The sequence below is a fragment of the Dendropsophus ebraccatus genome, chromosome 4, assembly GCF_027789765.1.
Source record: "Dendropsophus ebraccatus isolate aDenEbr1 chromosome 4, aDenEbr1.pat, whole genome shotgun sequence".
NCBI classification, from domain to species: Eukaryota; Metazoa; Chordata; class Amphibia; order Anura; family Hylidae; genus Dendropsophus; species Dendropsophus ebraccatus.
The window spans coordinates 171734341-171753952 of NC_091457.1; the positions used below are offsets into that span (position 1 = coordinate 171734341).

The following is a 19612-nucleotide window of genomic DNA, read 5'->3' on the forward strand; positions in this document are numbered from 1 at the left end:
TTCTGCCTGTGTAGGGGGGGGGGGGGGGGGTTGGCGGGTGTAGAAGAGGGGGGGGGATTGAGGAGGGGATCATGTTGTTTAATGTGTTTATGTATTGTGGAAATAATAAAATTATTTATCAGCCAAAATACAAGATGTCGGTTGATAGTGGAATTTCGACATGTTGATTATGACAGCGACGGCAGACCACCGATTTCTTCGGGCCACCTGGACAATTTAAGGATCGGCCAGGCAGCCCCTCCTGCAGCTTCTCGCTCACTGTCTGTGTAATAGCACAGGCAACAAGTGGGGAACGAGGGGAAAGCACGCGCTTACATGGCATGGCGGCGCTTGTTTCCCCACTGCAAATCGACCTTTAGTCACTAAATTTGTTTTGAAAGAAAAATCAAACTTGCAGTACCAAACCGGAAAGAACCAGATCCCCTCAGCTTGTGCGCATATATAATCCGATGCTGAGCAGAATCCTCCTCCATCTCTGGGCAGTTAAAAGCTCTCAGTCTAAGGGTGGTATTACACAGGCCGATGGGGGCCCGATAATACCTGTAAACGAGCAGTGATCTGCTAGATAGTAGCTTGTTTACTGGGCCTATTACAGTTATAGGCCCAGTTACCGATATAGTTACCGATGTCCTTGCAGCCCTTGTTTAAACTACATACATTACCTATCCACGGTTCAGGGCTGCTCCTGCAGTCCACTTCTCCCCGGGTCCCGCACTCCAGCTTCAGAGTGGCCTGGTAATGTATATCGTCAGTCGCCAGCCGCGCACTGATATTACACGTAGCGGTGCGTGGTCGGCGCCTGACAAATATAGGTCCAAACCTGTATGAACGATCAGCCGATGATCGTTGTCATCGGCTGATCGTTTTATTTAATACACGGAACGATAATTGTCCGAATCGGGCCAATTCGGCTGATTATCGTTCCGTGTAATAGTACCCTAAAGTCCATTTGACGGATAGCCCAAGCTGCACTGTACATTAGCTCTGATGTTCTAGGTTGGCACTTACAGCGCCCATTACATGGCTAGCCTGGGGTAGACTTTCTACAGGTTAAATGGGCAAAAATTCACACAGAAACACCCAAATCTTGAAAACATTTGTGAGGCCAAACTGTCTGAAAAGAGGGGCAAGCTCACAGACTCTGTTCTAGTTCATCCCAAAGGTGTTGGATGGGGTTCAGGCTCTGTAAGACTGCTCATGCTCCCCCAGACCAGACTCCCACCACCCCATGCCTTTATGTCTCTCATTGTGTGCACACATGGTGGGACAGAAAAGCGCCAAACCCAAACTGTTTCCACAAAGCTGGAGACCAAAACGGATCATAAAGCTTTGGTCGGCTAAAGTGTTAGGCCTCAGCTCCTTATTTCGAATCACTGGAACTATCACCACAGAGTGAAGGGTTCTCAGGAGCAGACATCCTATTACAGCACTGCACTGGTATTGGGGAGCTCTATGGAATGGCCCATCACTAATGTCTGTATACATCATGATCTGCACTAAGTAGACGATGAAGGAACACAATGCTTTTTAACTTCTTTTCTAGATTTCTTTGAATGAATTGCTCTTATTTTGTCTTATTGTATTATAGGCCGTGTAAAGTGTTACTAACCTCGTGGCCTCTTAATTTATGCAGAATTATAAAGGGATGAGTTTGAACATTAGTAAAGATTTGACACTGATCTACTGTTAACATTTTAATAGCAAAAAATAACTTCTGTAGAAAGAAATACAAGAATAAAAAAAAGCCAAAGCAACAAGGACCAAGTATGTTTCAGGATGTGTCCCAAGTGCGGTCCATGGTGGTGTGGGAAAGAACAGCAGCTGATGCAGGCAGAGTTACATTTCATTGCCATTCATATATTTCTGGTCCTGTAGTCTGCTCTTCCTTTGTGTTTCCAGCTCTTTAGCTCGGAGCCAAGTCTCATGGGACAATGAGGTCTGACCAGCACTAAGTGACAGCAGCCTGAACAGAGGGGATAAGAGGTTACACATCTATAATAAAGACTAAATTCTAATACCCCAAACCAGGGGCTGGGGGGCTCACACTTACCGAGCTACCACCAGCAAGCGGTGCAGGTCATCTGCGCTAATACTCTGTGGGTCGCCTTTTCTCATGTCTACAAAATCGTCTTCAACAGCCTGAACAGAAAGCAGGACAAGAAGCCTCAGACCTGATTCATTATAACCACCAACAAGGAAAGATACAAACAGCTGAATGAGAAACAGGATTGTAAAATTATATCAAGGAGGGGGAGGTGTAAACTCAGGACCAAGGCAACAGCTGACAGGGAAAATCCCCACACACTAAGTGGTAGCCCCTTACAGCACATAGACTGCCAATGGTCTTTGGAACAGATATTTCTGTTCTTCGTGGACACTATGAAGTTTTTTCCCAGCCCATACAACTCCTGCAGTCATTTGCATCCACACACTTCATAAGTGCAGCTGGGTCATGTGACTACTAGTCTGACCACCAATCAGATTCTGTAACCTTTAGGCAGGATGAAGTCTCTTCTATCAGATCCCTCGGGACAGCTCTGATCTCTTCCTCCCCACCAAACTATGTGCAGTATGGAAACAGGGAGAACAAAGTGCTGAAGAAGCTAGAATTTCTTGCCCCTTAGACTGGAGAAGTAGAGAGGCCATACAACAGGGCGTTATATAAGGAATATATGGTCTGTACACGTATTGTTTACTATGGACCGAACCTCAGACCTCCTGACATCCTGTAATGGAGCTGGTGTAGATTTTCCCCAGGCGTTGATCATGATAGATCAGGTGCAGGAGGCCGCCATGCCTCCTTCCTGCTCATTAGGGCGTGCATTGGGAAAAAGGTACAATATTTTTGAGCAAACTGCTCGGTTTGCGGTTTTATTTCCCCGTATTATGCATGTTGCAGGCCCAGTAACATTCCCCCAAGGTCCAGAGCATTGTATATGCTAAAAAACAAAAACCACCTTCCCGGCCTCTCTATACAGGCGCAGTGGCTGCCAGTAATCGTGTCGTCTGTCTGCACTTAAAGATTTTTTTGTGTCCATCAGATTCACGTTAAGAGTCTCAGGATTATCCTCATCCTATCAGCTCCATATAGAAGAGCATATAGGTCAGCAAGTTCTCAGGATCAGCGTGACCTGCCACAGCTCATCATTAACCCTTTCTTACCTTGGTGATCTCCTCAGAGATGGTGTAATCCAGAAGCTGCAGCAGGCTCACATACATGCGGAACTTGTTCAGCAGAGACGGGAGGGTGGCGGACAGCAGGGCTGCCATGTACTGCTCCAGGCTGGGCGGGCACACCTCTGCCTTCAGGTGAACCTGACAGTCTGACTGTAGGAGGAAATAAGAGAATTAAAAACGAAAACTTCATCTAATGAGAACAAGACTCGCTGCCACAATACTAGATCCTGGTGTTTTGTTAAGCCCCTATTACACGTCAGCGATTGCTTGCTCCTCGTTCCCCCCTCACTGCCGGTGCCATTACACGTGCTGGGGGCGGCGGGGAGTCTGCCCGCTGGATCATCCTGGCAGCCCACAGAAGATAGCGGCAGTCTGTTGCCTACTATTCCACGGAGCGACGGCAGCAGATCGCCGCTATCTTGGTCGTTTGTCTTTCAACATCAGCAGACATCGTTCATGTCGGCCGATCAGTGTCTATTACATGAGTCGATTATCAGCCGTAATGGCCAAATACGGCCGATTATTGTTTTGTGTACTAGAGCCTTTAGTCAATCGCCTCTGGAGCTGCAGGCTGAGATACCTGGTAGCCAATGTTTAGATACTACAGATAACTATGTGCAGCAATGTCCCTACTGGTGGAGCTACAAAGCTGACCTCTGCAGTTCCACCAGTAGGGACGTTGCTGCACATAGCGTGGCAGGGTAGTCCTACTTGTAGTGGCAGTGCAGCTCCATTCAGATGATATGAGATGGGCCCTCTCTACCGTGCATTGCAGGTTGTATTTCATTATCTCCACCATGCTTTAGCAGCTGTGTATACAGGGGTTGGGCCACTGTTCACTTCCTACATGGAGTGTTGTATTATAACCCGTTGACCCTTATGTGTATATATGTTATATCCTCTTCTTCCCCCATCAGGGAATTGGTGATCATATATTACCATACAGAGATAGTAGCACACCGTACTGTGGTGATGCCACATGGTTGTTTTCGCTTTTAAGGCTATGTTCACACGACGTATAGAGACCGGCTGTTCCGTGACCCGGGTCATGGAACGGCCGGTCTCTGCACGGATCATCCTGGCCGGTACTGCAGTACGGCCGGTACAGTCTTTCGCCTGCAGGGTTCTGATGCAGGCACATCAGCACGCACGCGCATCAGAACTTCCCATAGCACACAGTGAAGCAAGAGGCCGGAGCCGCTCCCTTCACTGTGAGAACAGACAGGGTTTCCTACCACCGCAATTCATTGAATTGTGGCCACAGAAAACTGACATGTCCGTTATTTGCGGTCCCGTGCAGGATCCCGGCCAGAGCGAATATGAGGTGTATACGCTCCGGCCGGGATCCAATAAAATAGGCATTGGTCACCCATACAAAGTACGTCTGTTGTTGCCGATGGCAACAACGTCCGTACTTTTAAGTAGTGTGAACATAGCCTAAATGTTTTTATGTTCCCCTTTTTTTTTTCCTGTGCTTTGATTAGGCTGGGTTCACACTGCGTTTTTGCAATCAGTTTTTTTTAATCCGTTTTTTGAAAAAAACGGATGCAGTTGTGTGTATCCGTTTTGATCAGTTTTTCCATTGACTTCCATTATAAAAAAACAGATCCTTTTTTTTGACAGACGTTAAAAAAAAAAAAAAAAAAAAAACGGATCCGTTACACGGATTGCAAAAATGCAGTGTGAACTCAGCCTTATTCTATTTATTAGTAGGTGTGCTGCATTTTTTGTGCTCGCTTTTTTCCTTTCTGGTATACATTGTTATCCTAGCACAGCAGCACCCTGTGACTAAGTACCCCCCCCCCCCCTAAATACTGAATAGCAGATGATGATCAGACACACACATCTCCAGTGGTCTGGGAGATGGCCCCTGCCAATCTAAAACAGATAGCTTATTCAGAGGATAGGCTATAACCCCCCCACACACACACCGACTCTATGGGGGTCACTGAATTCTCCATCTGTCCTGTTCTGTAATCTACCGATGTTTCTTTCAGATACCAGGGGTCACAATGTGGACTAATAAGTGCAGGGGGCTTCCTACCACTCCGACCTCCAGCACAAAGCCGCATAGCCGCTTGTTAACTCTGTTCTGCTTTATAATAGTCTCCCCTAAAACCTCTAAGACACCAATAGACAATGCTGCCTGACCATGGCTGGGCCCTAAAGCAGCAGGGTGGGGACATAAGCTATTAGACAAAGCCATTTCTGTCTTTTCCAATAAATGATAAATGAATGCTTTTGAGAATGATCCAAATCGCTCGTAAATTGCTCGCTCAGCACAATCCATGAGATGATAGTGGTTATACTATGCTCGCTCAGCACAATCCATGAGATGATAGTGGTTATACTATGCTCGCTCAGCACAATCCATGAGATGATAGTGGATATACTATGCTCGCTCAGTACAATACAAGAGATGATAGTGGTTATACTATGCTCGCTCAGCACAATCCATGAGATGATAGTGGATATACTATGCTCGCTCAGTACAATACATGAGATGATAGTGGTTATACTATGCTCGCTCAGCACAATCCATGAGATGATAGTGGTTATACTATGCTCGCTCAGCACAATCCATGAGATGATAGTGGTTATACTATGCTCGCTCAGCACAATACATGAGATGATAGTGGTTATACTATGCTCGCTCAGTACAATACAAGAGATGATAGTGGTTATACTATGCTCGCTCAGCACAATCCATGAGATGATAGTGGTTATACTATGCTCGCTCAGCACAATACATGAGATGATAGTGGTTATACTATGCTCGCTCAGCACAATACATGAGATAGTGGTTATACTATGCTCGCTCAGCACAATACAGGAGATGATAGTGGTTATACTATGCTCGCTCAGCACAATACATGAGATGATAGTGGTTATACTATGCTCGCTCAGCACAATCCATGAGATGATAGTGGATATACTATGCTCGCTCAGCACAATACAGGAGATGATAGTGGTTATACTATGCTCGCTCAGCACAATACATGAGATGATAGTGGTTGTTCTATGCTCGCTCAGCACAATACAAGAGATGATAGTGGTTATACTATGCTCGCTCAGCACAATCCATGAGATGATAGTGGTTATACTATGCTCGCTCAGCACAATCCATGAGATGATAGTGGTTATACTATGCTCGCTCAGCACAATCCATGAGATGATAGTGGTTATACTATGCTCGCTCAGCACAATACATGAGATGATAGTGGTTATACTATGCTCGCTCAGCACAATACAGGAGATGATAGTGGTTATACTATGCTCGCTCAGCACAATACAGTAGATGATAGTGGTTATACTATGCTCGCTCAGCACAATCCATGAGATGATAGTGGTTATACTATGCTCGCTCAGCACAGTACATGAGATGATAGTGGTTATACTATGCTCGCTCAGCACAATACATGAGATGATAGTGGTTATACTATGCTCGCTCAGCACAATCCATGAGATGATAGTGGTTATACTATGCTCGCTCAGCACAATACATGAGATGATAGTGGTTATACTATGCTCGCTCAGCACAATACATGAGATGATAGTGGTTATACTATGCTCGCTCAGCACAATACATGAGATGATAGTGGTTATACTATGCTCGCTCAGCACAATACATGAGATGATAGTGGTTATACTATGCTCGCTCAGCACAATCCATGAGATGATAGTGGTTATACTATGCTCGCTCAGCACAATACATGAGATGATAGTGGTTATACTATGCTCGCTCAGCACAATCCATGAGATGATAGTGGTTATACTATGCTCGCTCAGCACAATACATGAGATGATAGTGGTTATACTATGCTCGCTCAGCACAATCCATGAGATGATAGTGGTTATACTATGCTCGCTCAGCACAATACATGAGATGATAGTGGTTATACTATGCTCGCTCAGCACAATCCATGAGATGATAGTGGTTATACTATGCTCGCTCAGCACAATCCATGAGATGATAGTGGTTATACTATGCTCGCTCAGCACAGTACATGAGATGATAGTGGTTATACTATGCTCGCTCTGGACAATACAGGAGATGATAGTGGTTATACTATGCTCGCTCTGGACAATACAGGAGATGATAGTGGTTATACTATGCTCGCTCAGCACAGTACATGAGATGATAGTGGTTATACTATGCTCGCTCAGCACAGTACATGAGATGATAGTGGTTATACTATGCTCGCTCAGCACAATCCATGAGATGATAGTGGTTATACTATGCTCGCTCAGCACAATACATGAGATAGTGGTTATACTATGCTCGCTCAGCACAATACATGAGATGATAGTGGTTATACTATGCTCGCTCAGCACAATCCATGAGATGATAGTGGTTATACTATGCTCGCTCAGCACAATACATGAGATGATAGTGGTTATACTATGCTCGCTCAGCACAATACAGGAGATGATAGTGGTTATACTATGCTCGCTCAGCACAATACAAGAGATGATAGTGGTTATACTATGCTCGCTCAGCACAATCCATGAGATGATAGTGGTTATACTATGCTCGCTCAGCACAATACATGAGATGATAGTGGTTATACTATGCTCGCTCAGCACAATACATGAGATAGTGGTTATACTATGCTCGCTCAGCACAATCCATGAGATGATAGTGGTTATACTATGCTCGCTCAGCACAATACATGAGATGATAGTGGTTATACTATGCTCGCTCAGCACAGTACATGAGATGATAGTGGTTATACTATGCTCGCTCAGCACAATACATGAGATGATAGTGGTTATACTATGCTCGCTCAGCACAATACATGAGATAGTGGTTATACTATGCTCGCTCAGCACAGTACATGAGATGATAGTGGTTATACTATGCTCGCTCAGCACAATACATGAGATAGTGGTTATACTATGCTCGCTCAGCACAGTACATGAGATGATAGTGGTTATACTATGCTCGCTCAGCACAATACAAGAGATGATAGTGGTTATACTATGCTCGCTCAGCACAATCCATGAGATGATAGTGGTTATACTATGCTCGCTCAGCACAATCCATGAGATGATAGTGGTTATACTATGCTCGCTCAGCACAGTACATGAGATGATAGTGGTTGTTCTATGCTCGCTCAGCACAATACATGAGATGATAGTGGTTATACTATGCTCGCTCAGCACAGTACATGAGATGATAGTGGTTATACTATGCTCGCTCAGCACAATCCATGAGATGATAGTGGTTATACTATGCTCGCTCAGCACAGTACATGAGATGATAGTGGTTGTTCTATGCTCGCTCAGCACAATCCATGAGATGATAGTGGTTATACTATGCTCGCTCAGCACAGTACATGAGATGATAGTGGTTGTTCTATGCTCGCTCAGCACAATACATGAGATGATAGTGGTTATACTATGCTCGCTCAGCACAATACATGAGATGATAGTGGTTATACTATGCTCGCTCAGCACAATACATGAGATGATAGTGGTTGTTCTATGCTCGCTCAGCACAATACATGAGATAGTGGTTATACTATGCGCGCTCAGCACAGTACATGAGATGATAGTGGTTATACTATGCTCGCTCAGCCCAATACATGAGATGATAGTGGTTATACTATGCTCGCTCTGGACAATACATGAGATGATAGTGGTTATACTATGCTCGCTCAGCACAATACATGAGATGATAGTGGTTATACTATGCTCGCTCAGCACAATACAAGAGATGATAGTGGTTATACTATGCGCGCTCAGCACAGTACATGAGATGATAGTGGTTATACTATGCTCGCTCAGCCCAATACATGAGATGATAGTGGTTATACTATGCTCGCTCAGCACAATACATGAGATGATAGTGGTTATACTATGCTCGCTCAGCACAATACAAGAGATGATACTGGTTGTTCTATGCTCGCTCAGCACAATACATGAGATAATAGTGGTTATACTATGCTCGCTCAGCACAGTACATGAGATGATAGTGGTTATACTATGCTCGCTCTGGACAATACAGGAGATGATAGTGGTTATACTATGCTCGCTCTGGACAATACAGGAGATGATAGTGGTTATACTATGCTCGCTCTGGACAATACAAGAGATGATAGTGGTTATACTATGCTCGCTCTGGACAATACAGGAGATGATAGTGGTTATACTATGCTCGCTCAGCACAATCCATGAGATGATAGTGGTTATACTATGCTCGCTCAGCACAATACATGAGATGATAGTGGTTGTTCTATGCTCGCTCAGCACAATACATGAGATGATAGTGGTTATACTATGCTCGCTCAGCACAATACATGAGATGATAGTGGTTATACTATGCTCGCTCAGCACAATACAGGAGATGATAGTGGTTGTTCTATGCTCGCTCAGGACAATACATGAGATGATAGTGGTTATACTATGCTCGCTCAGCACAATACAAGAGATGATAGTGGTTATACTATGCTCGCTCTGGACAAGCCACTAAGTAGGGTTAATCTGCAAACAACTTATTAGACATTGATTGATAACGATGAAGGGCTTCTTGCTCATTGTTTGATCAGTATTATTACACAGGCAGATTATCAATCACTTTTCCGCCCTTCTAGCAAGTTTTTACACAATAATCGCTCCGTGTAATGGGGCACTGGTCATCAGTTCAGCTTCATCCATCAGAGCAGGTGACTGTTCAGAATCTTCCATGAGGCCGTGACCCCTAAAATTACAGGATAAAGAGGAAATCCTGGGACATTGGGTTGTTTCCTGTAATTCATCCTCTGATCTGTAGCCAAGACCCAGGGCTAGAGGACCTGTGCTGGGGATGATGGCTGGTTTGGGATACATATGGTAAGAGGCTTTTATAGATGTCATCCCAGGTTATGAGATTACAACATGAACCAATCAGAAGGCCGGCTGGAGGCATCTGGGACAGAACATCGTCATACAACATGGCAGCAGTCACTACAATCTAGCAGGAGCATCGGAAAAACAAAGACTACTCACTGGAAGCAACGACCGTCCCTCCGAGGTGACCAGGACATTAATATTACAGGGGAATTCCATCTGGTGGTAACTGAAGTCATAGTCCACCTTCTGCCAGGTGATCAGGTTACCTAGTGCAGTCAAACTGCGGACTCCTTAAAAACAGACAGGACAGAGAAAAAGGGAACAGTAAAGAACATGAGGGCCAATTCGGACAGGTTCCAGAGATCTGCCCCATCAGCCCTTCCGCCACCAGCTGGGTGGGGGCTACAGGAATCTACAGACTACACCGCCCCCCCCCCCCCCCCCCCCCGACACACACACAGGCACATGTTTGGCTGCTGTGCCATTCTGCAAAGTGAACATCTTCCATATATCAGAGTAATACCATACCACTATAATACTGTATCAGCATGGAGCCAGCAGAGATTTGTGGAGCAGCGGACGGTATCTTTTGTTGACTACAGCTCTACCAATCAGGGCTCACTATCCTATCCCTCTGCTCTACCAATCAGGGCTCACTATCCTATCCCTCTGCTCTACCAATCAGGGCTCACTATCCTATCCCTCTGCTCTACCAATCAGGGCTCACTATCCTATCCCTCTGCTCTACCAATCAGGGCTCACTATCCTATCCCTCTGCTCTACCAATCAGGGCTCACTATCCTATCCCTCTGCTCCACCAATCACAGCTCACTATCCTATCCCTCTGCTCCACCAATCAGGGCTCACTATCCTATCCCTCTGCTCCACCAATCAGGGCTCACTATCCTATCCCTCTGCTCTACCAATCAGGGCTCACTATCCTATCCCTCTGCTCCACCAATCAGGGCTCACTATCCTATCCCTCTGCTCTACCAATCAGGGCTCACTATCCTATCCCTCTGCTCTACCAATCAGGGCTCACTATCCTATCCCTCTGCTCTACCAATCAGGGCTCACTATCCTATCCCTCTGCTCTACCAATCAGGGCTCACTATCCTATCCCTCTGCTCTACCAATCAGGGCTCACTATCCTATCCCTCTGCTCTACCAATCAGGGCTCACTATCCTATCCCTCTGCTCCACCAATCAGGGCTCACTATCCTATCCCTCTGCTCTACCAATCAGGGCTCACTATCCTATCCATCTGCTCTACCAATCAGGGCTCACTATCCTATCCCTCTGCTCTACCAATCACAGCTCACTATCCTATCCCTCTGCTCCACCAATCAGGGCTCACTATCCTATCCCTCTGCTCTACCAATCAGGGCTCACTATCCTATCCCTCTGCTCCACCAATCAGGGCTCACTATCCTATCCCTCTGCTCTACCAATCAGGGCTCACTATCCTATCCCTCTGCTCTACCAATCAGGGCTCACTATCCTATCCCTCTGCTCTACCAATCAGGGCTCACTATCCTATCCCTCTGCTCCACCAATCAGGGCTCACTATCCTATCCCTCTGCTCTACCAATCAGGGCTCACTATCCTATCCCTCTGCTCTACCAATCAGGGCTCACTATCCTATCCCTCTGCTCCACCAATCAGGGCTCACTATCCTATCCCTCTGCTCCACCAATCACAGCTCACTCCTATCCCTCTGCTGCGAGTACTGACCTGCTGTGTCTAGTTGTCCCTGCTCGAGGACCGTCTCATCCACCACCAGTAACGTGTGTGACGGCAGCTGCAGGACGCCACTCACCAGGCGGTTGGCAGAATAATCCTTACAAGGGATGAATCGTGTGGTATTCATGTTTTCTATGGTCATAGGAAGATAATGGGACTGCCAGAGAAAGAAGGTGAGGCCATAAGTAGTCTTCACATCAGCAGCCGCTCCTCCCCAGTGTCCAGTTCTGATCTCCCCAACTTACCAGAGAAACAATCCGCTGCAGGACGCCATATAAATGGCGGGTGAAGTCACCATGTCGTGGACAGCCGCTGAGGTTTAGGCAGAATTTCCCCAATGGGAGAACGTCTCTACGTGCATACCTGTCAAAGAATGAAAGTCAAAAAGGTTACCACACAAAGGGGTCGAGAAACTGCCCCCCCCCCCCCAACACCAGGGACTCCTCTCCCCTGTCCCTGGAATGCTGACTGCACAATAAAGGGCCTGTAACTTAAGGCCCCGCCTCCTCAAGAATGATTGGCAGTGGGAGGAGGCGGGGCCTGAAGATACAACTGGCGGCCAGAAAACCAGAAGCCAGATCACAAGCAGCACGGATGGTAAGTACAGGGCCAGCCTTAGGGGTGTGCGAGCAGTGCGGCCTCACAGGGCGCTGTGCACTCCCAGCAGGAAGGGGGTGCCCCCTGAGCCCATAAATCAGGCCCTGCCTCTGCACAGCAGCCTTGCTGAGAGACAGCAAGGAAGAAGCCTCCTCTCCCCCAGACATGTGACTGCAGTCTGGCCCCGCCCACCACAGCGCCTCCCAACTCACAGATGCCCATAACCCCGCCCCCTCTCCCCACGGAGACACCAGCAGTGTGATCCTCCGCTCTACCTCCTCATCGGCAGAGACATCCTGCACTGATCCTTCTGTGTGACTGAGTATATGTGTATCTGTCTGTGTGTATGTCTGTGTGACTGTGAGTATATAGGTCTATCTCTGTCTGTGTATATGTCTGTGTGACTGTGAGTATATAGGTCTATCTCTGTCTGTGTATATGTCTGTCTGACTGAGTATATAGGTCTATCTCTGTCTGTGTGTATGTCTGTGTGACTGTGAGTATATAGGTCTATCTCTGTCTGTGTATATGTCTGTCTGACTGAGTATATAGGTCTATCTCTGTCTGTGTGTATGTCTGTGTGACTGTGAGTATATAGGTCTATCTCTGTTTGTGTATATGTCTGTGTGACTGTGAGTATATAGGTCTATCTCTGTGTGTATGTCTGTGTGACTGAGTATATAGGTCTATTTTGTGTGTATGACTGTGTGACTGAGTATATAGGTCTATCTCTGTGTGTATGTCTGTGTGACTGTGAGTATATAGGTCTCTCTGTCTGTGTGACTGAGTATATAGGTCTATCTCTGTGTGTATGTCTGTGTGACTGAGTATATAGGTCTATCTCTGTGTGCATGTCTGTGTGACTGAGTATATAGGTCTATCTCTATCTGTGTGTATGTCTGTGTGACTGAGTATATAGGTCTATCACTGTCTGTGTATATGTCTGTGTGACTGTGAGTATATAGGTCTATCTCTGTGTGTATGTCTGTGTGACTGAGTATATAGGTCTATCTCTGTCTGTGTGTATGTCTGTGTGACTGAGTATATAGGTCTATCTCTGTGTGTATGTCTGTGTGACTGTGAGTATATAGGTCTATCTCTATCTGTGTGTATGTCTGTGTGACTGAGTATATAGGTCTATCACTGTCTGTGTATATGTCTGTGTGACTGTGAGTATATAGGTCTATCTCTGTCTGTGTATATGTCTGTGTGACTGTGAGTATATAGGTCTATCTCTGTGTGTATGTCTGTGTGACTGAGTATATAGGTCTATCTCTGTGTGTATGTCTGTGTGACTGAGTATATAGGTCTATCTCTGTGTGTATGTCTGTGTGACTGTGAGTATATAGGTCTATCTCTGTGTGTATGTCTGTGTGACTGAGTATATAGGTCTATCTCTGTGTGTTAGTGGAGTTTGTGTGCGCTCTGTGTGTGTTAGGGCTCTGTGGGGTAGGACAACAACTCCCAGCATGCTCCTGTGTGGCTGTGTGTGGAATACATCAACTCCCAGCATGCTCCTGTGTGTGGAATACAACAACTCCCAACATGCTCCCGTGTGGCTGTGTGTGGACAACTCCAACTCCCAGCATGCTCCTGTGTGGTGTGTTTGTGTATATGTGACTGTATGTGTGTCTGTGCAGGATAGATATACTGTGTCTTTATACGTATCTGTGTAAACATTATATACACTGTGGGAGAGATTTATCGAACATGGTGTAAAGTGAAAGTGAAAAGGCTCAGTTGCCCCTAGCAACCAATCAGATTCCATCTTTCATTTTCCAAAGAGTCTGTGAGTAATAAAAGGTGGAATCTGATTGGTTGCCGGGGGCGACTGAACCTGTTTCACTTTACACCATGTTTGATAAATCTCCCCCTGTGTGTCTGTATGTGTATATCTATCTGTGTAAGCAGTATATACAGTGTGTGTCTGTATGTGTATATCTATCTGTGTAAGCAGTATATACAGTGTGTGTCTGTATGTGTATATCTATCTGTGTAAGCAGTATATACAGTGTGTGTCTGTATGTGTATATCTATCTGTGTAAGCAGTATATACAGTGTGTGTCTGTATGTGTATATCTATCTGTGTAAGCAGTATATACAGTGTGTGTCTGTATGTGTATATCTATCTGTGTAAGCAGTATATACAGTGTGTGTCTCCAAGCGATAGGCTTGGGATGGGCTGCAGGACTGTGTGTGGGGGGGTAATCTCTCCATAGCTGTAACCTCTCTCTCCCCAGACAGAGAGTGCTGCTATATACTGTGCCCACATCTGTCCTGCTCCCTGCAGTCTCTGTCAGCCCTTGTGTTTCCCATCCTCTTCATTCCTGCTATAATGTGCCTGCACTTCCACTCATGTTATTCAGAATAAAAATATTATTTTTGGGGCGTGGAACCAATTGTCTGCAGATCAGTGATTTCTTATGGGAAAATTTGCTTTGGTTCAAGAGTGGATTTGGATTATGAGCACGGTCCTGGAACAAATTATGCTCGTAATCCAAGGCACCACTGTATATGTGCATAATTCGTTCCGGGACGGTGCTTTTAATCCAAATCCACTCTTAAACCAAAGCAAATGTTCCCATAGGAAATCACTGATCTGCAGACAATTGGTTCCACCCCCCAAATATACAGATTATTATTCTGAATAACATGTAGAAGAGATGAAACAATGAGAAGCAGCTGAATCTGTGATATATAAGTTACTGTACAGTATAGTATCAGCATGTGGTGTATAATGTATAGTAACTGTATAACCCTGATAAAACAGCAGCTGGGTATGTGATATATAAGTTACTGTACAGTATAGCAGCATGTGGTGTATAATGTATAGTAACTGTATAACCCTGATAACACAGGAGCTGGATATGTGATATATAAGTTACTGTACAGTATAGCAGCATGTGGTGTATAATGTAGAGTAACTGTATAACCCTGATAACACAGCAGCAGCTGGATATGTGATATATAAGTTACTGTACAGTATAGCAGCATGTGGTGTATAATGTATAGTAACTGTATAACCCTGATAACACAGCAGCTGGATATGTAATATATGAGTTACTGTACAGTATAGCAGCATGTGGTGTATAATGTATAGTAACTGTATAACCCTGATAACACAGCAGCTGGATATGTGATATATAAGTTACTGTACAGTATAGCAGCATGTGGTGTATAATGTATAGTAACTGTATAACCCTGATAACACAGCAGCTGGATATGTGGTATATAAGTTACTGTACAGTATAGCAATCAGCATGTGGTGTATAATGTATAGTAACTGTATAACCCTGATAACAGCAGCTGGATATGTGATATATAAGTTACTGTACAGTATAGCAGCATGTGGTGTATAATGTATAGTAACTGTATAACACTGATAACACTGCAGCAGCTGGATATGTGATATGTTACTGTACAGTGTAGCAGCATGTGGTATATAATGTATAGTAACTGTATAACCCTGATAACATAGCAGCTGGATATGTGATATATAAGTTACTGTACAGTATAGCAGCATGTGGTATATAATGTATAGTAACTGTATAACCCTGTTAACACAGCAGCAGCTGGATATGTGATATATAAGTTACTGTACACTATAGCAGCATGTGGTGTATAATGTATAGTAACTGTATAACCCTGATAACACTGCAGCTGGATATGTGATATATAAGTTACTGTACAGTATAGCAATCAGCATGTGGTGTATAATGTATAGTAACTGTATAACCCTGATAACAGCTGGATATGTGATATATAAGTTACTGTACAGTATAGCAATCAGCATGTCGTGTATAATGTATAGTAACTGTATAACCCTGATAACACAGCAGCAGCTGGATATGTGATATATAAGTTACTGTACAGTATAGCAGCATGTCGTGTATAATGTATAGTAACTGTATAACCCTGATAACACAGCAGCAGCTGGATATGTGATATATATTACTGTACAGTATAGCAGCATGTGGTATATAATGTATAGTAACTGTATAACCCTGATAATACTGCAGCAGCTGGATATGTGATATATATTACTGTACAGTATAGCAGCATGTGGTATATAATGTATAGTAACTGTATAACCCTGATAACACAGCAGCAGCTGGATATGTGATATATAAGTTACTGTACAGTATAGCAGCATGTGGTATATAATGTATAGTAACTGTATAACCCTGATAATACTGCAGCAGCTGGATATTTGATATATATTACTGTACAGTATAGCAGCATGTGGTATATAATGTATAGTAACTGTATAACCCTGATAACACAGCAGCAGCTGGATATTTGATATATATTACTGTACAGTATAGCAGCATGTGGTATATAATGTATAGTAACTGTATAACCCTGATCACACAGCAGCTGGATATCTATATCATAAAAATGAAAGTCTGTCTGTCTCTCCTTCTGTCTGTCTGTCTGTCCTCTATAGACTTCCAAACGCCTGAACCGTTTGACCCCAAATTTGGCCCACAGATACATTGGGTGCCCGGGAAGGTTTTAGCGAAGGTCCCGTCCCTGCCAGATGTACAGGAGGGGAGGGGGAAGAGCGGCACCCCATAGAGATGAATAGGAAAATCTCCACACTGCACACACACAATTAGCTGCAGCTGCCCAGAGAAAACGGCAGTTGGAGCCTTAGCAACCAATAGGATTACTGCTTTCATTTTCACAGGGAGTTGTGGTTGCTAGGGAAGCTGCCTCACAACATCCACAGTAATAACTGGTAGACCCCCTACTCCATCTATACAGTACATGTATACAGGACCCCCTACTCCATCTATACAGTACATGTATACAGGACCCCCTACTCCATCTATACAGTACATGTATACAGGACCCCCTACTCCATCTATACAGTACATGTATACAGGACCCCCTACTCCATCTATACAGTACATGTATACAGGACCCCCTACTCCATCTATACAGTACATGTATACAGGACCCCCTACTCCATCTATACAGTACATGTATACAGGACCCCCTACTCCATCTATACAGTACATGTATACAGGACCCCCTACTCCATCTATACAGTACATGTATATACAGGACCCCCTACTCCATCTATACAGTACATGTATATACAGGACCCCCTACTCCATCTATACAGTACATGTATATACAGGGCACTACAGGTATACAGGACCCCCTACTCCATCTATACAGTACATGTATACAGGGCCCCCTACTCCATCTATACAGTACATGTATACAGGATCCCCTACTCCATCTATACAGTACATGTATACAGGACCCCCTACTCCATCTATACAGTACATGTATACAGGACCCCCTACTCCATCTATACAGTACATGTATATACAGGACCCCCTACTCCATCTATACAGTACATGTATATACAGGGCACTACAGGTATACAGGACCCCCTACTCCATCTATACAGTACATGTATACAGGGCCTCCTACTCCATCTATACAGTACATGTATACAGGGCCCCCTACTCCATCTATACAGTACATGTATACAGAACATTACAGGTATACAGGACCCCCTACTCCTACTATACAGTACATGTATACAGGGCAGTATTACCAGCTGCTGCCCTAAGCGCTAAACCTGAGGACACCCCATCCTCACTCACCAATTAGCATCAGGATTGGTAGGTAATAGCTCCAGACATCACATTTAACACCACCACACCAGACCTGACCAATACTGGCACACTGTGACTGGATAACACTGCCATACCAGACCTGACCAATACCACCATACTGTGAATGGATAACACTGTCATAACACACCTGACCAATACCACCATACTGTGACTGGGTAACACCTCCATACCAGACCTGACCAATACCACCATACTGTGACTGGATAACATCGCCATACCAGACCTGTCCAATTCCACCATACTGTGACTGGGTAACACCTCCATACCAGACCAATACCGGCACACTGCGACTGGATAACACCTCCATACCAGACCTGACCAATACCACCATACTGTGACTGGATAACACCGCTATACCAGACCTGACCAATATCGCCATACTGTGACTGGATAACACCGCCATACCAGACCTGACCAATACTGCCATACTGTGGCTGGATAACACCGCTATACCAGACCTTACCAATGCTGCCATACTGTGACTGGATGAATCTGCCATACCAGACCTGACCAATACCACCATCAGGGCCGATTCTAGCTTTTCTGCCGCCTGAGGCAAGAACTGACAAAGCGCCCCCCGCCCCGGGGGATATGGGCAAAAAATAAAAATGCAATTTTTTTTTTTTTTTGAGACCATTCTCAATTTAAATCTCGATTTTCTATTTTTATGTTAAATAAGCAGAAAAAAATACACCAAGACACATATGAAGTAGTACTAGCAGCTGTACGTGAATGAGCTGAAAAATTGCATTTCAGCATTATATCCCTGTTCCCCCACATTCCCCCTACAAGATTATTATGCCCATAGTGCCCCTCACATTCCCTGTAATATCACCATGCCCATAGTGCCCCTCACATTCCCTGTAATATCACCATGTGCCCATAGTGCCCCTCACATTCCCTGTAATATCACCATGCCCATAGTGCCCCCCTCACATTCCCTGTAATATCACCATGTGCCCATAGTGCCCCTCACATTCCCTGTAATATCACCATGTGCCCATAGTGCCCCCCTCACATTCCCTGTAATATCACCATGTGCCCATAGTGCCCCTCACATTCCCTGTAATATCACCATGTGCCCATAGTGCCCCTCACATTCCCTGTAATATCACCATGTGCCCATAGTGCCCCTCACATTCCCTGTAATATCACCATGTGCCCATAGTGCCCCTCACATTCCCTGTAATATCACCATGTGCCCATAGTGCCCCTCACATTCCCTGTAATATCACCATGCCCATAGTGCCCCTCACATTCCCTGTAATATCACCATGTGCCCATAGTGCCCCTCACATTCCCTGTAATATCACCATGTGCCCATAGTGCCCCTCACATTCCCTGTAATATCACCATGTGTCCATAGTGCCCCTCACATTCCCTGTAATATCACCATGTGCCCATAGTGCCCCTCACATTCCCTGTAATATCACCATGTGCCCATAGTGCCCCTCACATTCCCTGTAATATCACCATGTGCCCATAGTGCCCCTCACATTCCCTGTAATATCACCATGCCCATAGTGCCCCTCACATTCCCGGTTATATCACCATGTGCCCATAGTGCCCCTCACATTCCCTGTAATATCACCATGTGCCCATAG

The 19612-nt window shown here is 44.9% G+C and overlaps 1 protein-coding gene across 1 annotated transcript in view; it reads right to left on the reverse strand.

Annotated features, from left to right (window-relative positions):
• Positions 1 to 1690: 1690 nt before the first annotated feature.
• MCMBP (minichromosome maintenance complex binding protein) overlaps positions 1691 to 19612 on the reverse strand; it is a 55844-nt gene continuing 37922 nt past the window's right edge. Inside the window, exons 11-16 of the mRNA XM_069967744.1 lie at positions 12000 to 12117; positions 11746 to 11911; positions 10168 to 10301; positions 3163 to 3327; positions 2051 to 2139; positions 1691 to 1963 (exon numbers count right to left, since the gene is read on the reverse strand). Of these exons, the coding sequence (XP_069823845.1) occupies positions 1837 to 1963; positions 2051 to 2139; positions 3163 to 3327; positions 10168 to 10301; positions 11746 to 11911; positions 12000 to 12117 (799 nt within the window). The 3' untranslated portion in view covers positions 1691 to 1836. The remainder of the gene's footprint in view (positions 1964 to 2050; positions 2140 to 3162; positions 3328 to 10167; positions 10302 to 11745; positions 11912 to 11999; positions 12118 to 19612) is intronic.